Consider the following 5940-nt stretch of genomic DNA (forward strand, 5'->3'; position numbering starts at 1 on the left):
ACTCACTCTGTAGACCAGGCTGGCCTCGAACTCAGAGAGATCTGCCTGCCTCTGCCTCCCGAGTGCTGGGATTAAAGGCGTGCGCCACCACGCCTGGCTGCCCAATTTTCAAGCCATGTCTGTCATCATTGTCTTCCTGGCATCTATCAGCTTTTACAGTGGCATGTTCCATGTGAGACAGTTTGAATTTAAAAGAAACCCAGAGGAAAACGTCTTCTCCGGGAGTGAACAGGAGTTGGCAAGGACCTCTGTCATCTTACTGATGAGACAAATCTTGTCTCAAAGGAACTTGTATCTTTTCCTCATCATGAATTTCTTCCAAGTCTTCCATTTGACTGTCTTCAGTAACTTCATGATGATCTTTGTAGGTAACCTCATTCCCATCGAGGCTCTCTCTTCTTCTGTAAGGAGCATCATGTATAGAGCTGGCTTCATCTGCCCTCAGGTATGTGTGAAGACTCTCCGTGTGTTTTCCTAGTGGGACTGAAGATGAACTAACTGTCTGAGGAGATAAAAATGTTACTGATTGTTACATGTTTACTAACAAACACTAAGAGCCATAGCCCAGTCACTGTACAGGGCTCCACAGAAATGATGGGAAAGCAAGTGAAAAGTGAACAAGGGAGCATGGTGAAGGCCAAGCAGCGTGCCATTTTAAAAAATGTATTCTAAAAATTTTTATTTATTTATTGTGTGTGTGTGTGTGCATGTGTGTGTGTGTTGAGATAGGTCTCACTGTATAGTCCTGGCTGGCCTGGAACTTGCTAAGTAGACCAAACTGCCTTTGAGAGCCCCGTGCCTAGACTGTTGTGTGTATTTGTGTGTGCCAGGGTGGTCTGTGGTGGTCAGAAGACAGCTTAGAGGCACCATTTCTCTCTTTCCTCGTAGGTTCCAGGGATTGAACTCAGGTGGTTAGGCTTGGTGCCAAGCCATCTCCACAGCCCAATGGTTTAAATATTTGGCTTTGAATATAAGCATCAGCAAAGCTGTGGAAGAAGTAAATGACTTCCTTTGAATGTATATTTTTGCTTTATTCAGTCATTTAAAGATGTATTGGTACATCATTTATTCAACTATTTTGTCAACTTTTTAATTGGTGTATTAGTCAACCTTCATATATTGAGTTGCAGAAATACTTTGTATATTCCGGATACAAGTTCTTTGTCAAATAATAACTCTCTCTCTCTCTCTCTCTCTCTCTCTCTCTCTCTCTCTCTCTCTCTCTCTCCTCTATATCTCGCTCTATCTCTCTATCATAGTACTGTGGATTGACCACTAAGCTAAATANTGCACTCATGCATGCACACAACCCATATACAGACAAATAATATCTCTCTCTCTCTCTCTCTCTCTCTCTCTCTCTCTCTCTCTCTCTCTCTCTCTCCTCTCTCTTTCTCGCTCTATCGCTCTCTCATAGTACTGTGGATTGACCACTAAGCTAAATATTCGGCCAGTAAATACTTCGTCTTTTCCTAAATATGGCCATCAGAATTCAACTGCCCTCCTCCTCAATCTCCCACAAGAACATATGAAATACAAAGCTGTTTTAATGTATTCTTCATTTCTAGGTAATGACACTTTCATGGGCTGAGAGTTGTCAATGTCTGACTAAATGGCTATAATCCACTTAAGCACTGGGTATGGTTTCCCTTTTCTGAGGCTGACTGCACAGTGGAATTCATTTCAAGAGACTGAGAAAATGGAAGGAGAAAAGAAAGAACAAAACAGGTCTGATGGCACACATGGTTACCCCCACACCCAGGAGGCTGAGGCAGGAGGATTAGCATGAATTCCAGACCAGTCTAGTCTATGGACTGAAAACTAATCTCAAAAAAAAAAAAAAAAAAAGCATATGTGGTCTTCATCCCACACAGGTCCTAACCAGGCCCAACTGAGCTCAGCTTCTGGAATCCTGGAATCCAGTGTATGCTGGAAGGTGTGGCTGAGGAAATCCAGTCTTTTCTCTAATAGCTGTTCAAGGACTCAGTCAGTCATCATGCTTCCTAAAAGGAGGCAGATTAGTAACATCTAAGAGTATAGCTTTGGAATCTCTCAAGGGAGAAAGTGGCTCCCCTATTTAACTATGCGATCCTGAGGGAGTCACTCAATTTCTCTGTATCTTATTATATTCATTTATAAAACTAAAATAAAAATGGGATGGGTCTCCCACAGTCACCATGTGAACGACTACAGGGCAGCACACTGCTGACTGGAGAGGGTTCCCAGCACACAGGTAACCCCCTGGAAGTGCCGGCTCTTGCTCTCACGTGACCGGCTCAAGCTAGACACCAAGCTACAACGCTGCCTTTCTCACTCTGGGTCACTTTAGATTCTGTGGGTGACTTTGCCAACATATCAGGTGGGATATGCTGTTTGAAGACTCCAGCTCAGGTGGACAAATAAAAAGGAAGCCAGATTCTGTCTATAGAAGTCTTTACTTTTGGCCATAAGTCTTTCTCTTCTGTTAATATGAACTTTTGTAGTAACATCCTTGGCTCATGTCTCTGTACATATTAGACACAAGAATAATAGCTATACATTATTGAGTGTCTTATATATTGAATATGGACCTAAATAAGGAGAAGAGGGAGTGAAAGGGTTAGTGCTCATTGGTAGAATGCCATAAAATAGAGCAAAAAAAAAAAAAAATTGAGAGGAGAGAGGGGAGAGGAGAGAGGAGAGAGGATATAGACATTAGAAAATGTCTCTTAGGTGAAGTAGCTTGACTTTGAGCACACAGGCAATTGAAACTGGCAAAGCTGGAATTCAGATGTAAGGCCTCTGATTTCCAAAGCTTGCACTTTGCACTCTGTCCCAGATTCCTTGCATTATTGACCTCCTGCAAGCGGCTTCATCTTGGTAAAGTGCATGCGAGTGACTTGCTACGACGTTGCACAAACCAGCCTCCTGGGTCTCACTGGTGCTTGTTTACTTCCCTCTAAGAGAAGCTTTGGATCCTGTCAGTCACTGAGCTGCTATTTTCAGCCTCTAGAAAATGAGCTCTCATTCCTTGAAAGTAGAAGAGTAAGCCAAAGAGTGGGCCAGAAAGGAAAGGACGTTTATAGTCAACTTACATTGTTCAAAATTCCTCTTCTATTGTATGTACATACATTTGGTTAGAGGAAACTTCTCTGGGTTAAACAATGCACTTTTCATGTTGCAAACAAAGAGTGTTTTCAGAACTTTGTGAATGCGCATGAGTGCACATGTCACAGACTTTTTAGCCTAGAACAATGGATGTCTTCAGAACTGGCAACAAAAAATTCAGAAAAGGAAAAAAGAAGTAAGTCCTTGGTGTTAATATGTTAGAATGATTAACATATACAACATTTAACCAGAAGAAATGGGATGCAACCTAGCCACTGTGTACTACTTCTGATTTCAGGGGAAGGGGCATTTCAAATCGCCTCACAGTGCTGGTGGTGAGATGATCAGTAAAGACCTGCCTTGGGTTAGTGCTGCCTTTAACCTCCAATTGTAAGCTGTGTATTTGTTTAAGTCTTGGGTGAACCTTCCATTTCCTGGGTAGTTGATGTGTTTTATGGAAATAGTAGTCATCTCTTTAATATTCATACAACACTAATGCCTGCAGGATTTTTTTATTATCATTATTCTTTTTTCTTTTCCTGCCTTTTTGGCAGTGCTGAGGTAGAACCCAGAGCTTTGTATGTGCTTCCAACCACTGACCTATATTCCCAACCCTTCTATTTTTGGTGTAGATGAATTAACAGCTGGGTGTAGTGACTCACCTGTAATTCTAGCACTTGGGAGGCTGAGGCAGGAGGATTACTGAGAGTTCAAGGCTAAGCCTGGACTACATGGTAAATTCCAGGACAGATGGGGCCACATAGTGAGTCCCCCATCTCAAAACTAAACCAAACCTTGATCAAGACTGCCTAAGATGTGATGCAACAGGTGTTGTAATCCAGAGAGACTTAGTTTTGTAAGGAGATGCTGATTTTGTCAGCACAGGTAAGCAGGACTAATGGGTGTGGTGGGTTCCTCTTTAACATAGTGTTGATCTCTTTCTTGCAGTGCCTGGTACTTCTAGGTCAGTCCTGGCTATAAGGTTATCTTAATTTCTTTCTACCTAGAAGGGGCAGCCACCCTTGTCATGTTACTTCTGGGACAAGAACACTATTACTGTTTGGCTGTTTATCTCACTGTTATCATGTAAGTAAACGTCAGGTCCCTTTCAGCATTGTCTCACGCTTTCCCAGCACCCTTCCAAACACTGACTATCTTTAATTTGAGTAGCTGGAGTTAGCAACATGAGCCACCATGCCAGGCCTACCATATTTATCTGAATGGAGTTTCTCATTTGTAGATGGGAACACTGTTCCTTTCAGTGAAGTTGTTTGAATATTAACAGCTTGCGTGTTGAAAGCATTTCATGTAGTAGATTTGTGCCAAAGATTGGCTCTGTTTAATAGCTGGGTTTGGTGACTCAGCCCTGTAAATCTGGCAGCTAGAAGCTGAGGCAGGAGTATTGCCATAAATTCTAGATGAGCTGGATTACAGATTAAGACTCTGTCTCAAAAATAAATAAAACCAACTTGTCAAAACAAACAGAACACAACAAGACCAGCAACAATAACAACTCAACAAGGGGCTGTGAGATAGCTCAGTTGCTAAACTGCTCTCCACACAAGTGTGAGGGTTCCTGGCACCCAGATAAGCCATATACAGCAGTATGCATCTGTAACCCCAGTGCTTGGGAGCGGGCATGGGCTATGGGGTAGAGACAGCAAGATCCCTGGAGCTCACTGAGCAGCCTGCCTAGGTGAGTTGGTGAGCCCTAGGTTCAATGAGACTTTGTCCCCAAAAACAAGATGGAGGGCTGGAGAGATGGCTCAACAGTAAGAGAGCTTTCTGCTCTTGAAGGGGACCCAGGTTCAGTTTCGTTTAATTCCTATCACCCACATGGTGGCTCACACCATCTTTAACTCTAATCCCCAGGGATTTGGTGTCCCTTTCTGACTTTTGTGGTCTCCTATACACTCTTAGTATATATACATACACTCAGGCATACACACATACACACTAACTTAACAAATCAATAAATGCATAAATTTTAAAGACAAGGAATATGACAAAGACACTGTTGTTAGTACCAATGTGCAAACAACATGCTTATTCATACATACCTACACAAACACATATACCACACACATAATAAATAAATGTTAAAAAAAGAAAAAGTCAAATAACAACATCAACAACCCAGGTGTATGCACACTTATAATTACAGTACTTGGGAGGTAGAGACAAGAGGACCAGAGGTTCAGAGTCATCCTTGCCTACATAGCAAGTTCAGGGCCAGCCTGGGCTGTGTGAGACTATCTCAGAAGCAAGCAAGCCAACAAATCCTTCATGTATTGCTGGAGTTGAGTGTGAAGTCCATGTGCATTTTTCATGCCTAGCCTTTTTTAAAAAGCAATTCCCCAACCTCCTGTCTCACTCTATAAAACAAAAACCAAAAAAACAAAAATAACAACAACAAAAAAACCAAAACTTGTATGTGAGAGAGAGCAAGTATGTGGTACGTACTTGTCTTTCTGGGTCTGACTTATTTCCCTGAACCTGTACTCTACAGTTCCATCCACTTTGCTACTTCTGTCAGAATTCCATTCTTCCTTATGACTAGATATCATTCCATTTTATATACATACCATATTTCCCTATCTGTTCATCCATTAATAGGCACCTAGGCTTGTTCCATATCCATAGTGACTGTAAGTAGCACTGCAATCAGCTAGGCCATTTGAGTATCTGTCATCTGTCTCCTTGGGCATTATAAGCAGCAGTAAAATAGCTGGATCTACTGGTACTCTAGTTTCAGGCTTTGGAGGAGCTGTAGGAGCCCAGCCTTTTCCACTGCAACTTCCCTAATGTCCCTGCTGGCCTGCAGACTGTGGGAGCCTTTTTTTTTTTTTTTTT

The 5940-nt window shown here is 42.1% G+C and overlaps 1 protein-coding gene across 1 annotated transcript in view; it reads left to right on the forward strand.

Annotated features, from left to right (window-relative positions):
• Positions 1-5940, forward strand: part of LOC110325619 (transmembrane protein 180-like) — a 23747-nt gene that overhangs the window by 1064 nt on the left and 16743 nt on the right. Inside the window, 3 exon segments of the mRNA XM_021203765.1 lie at positions 98-445; positions 4036-4061; positions 4063-4173. Coding sequence (XP_021059424.1) covers positions 98-445; positions 4036-4061; positions 4063-4173 — 485 coding nt within the window.

Source organism: Mus pahari, chromosome 1 (assembly GCF_900095145.1).
Source record: "Mus pahari chromosome 1, PAHARI_EIJ_v1.1, whole genome shotgun sequence".
Lineage (NCBI taxonomy): Eukaryota > Metazoa > Chordata > Mammalia > Rodentia > Muridae > Mus > Mus pahari.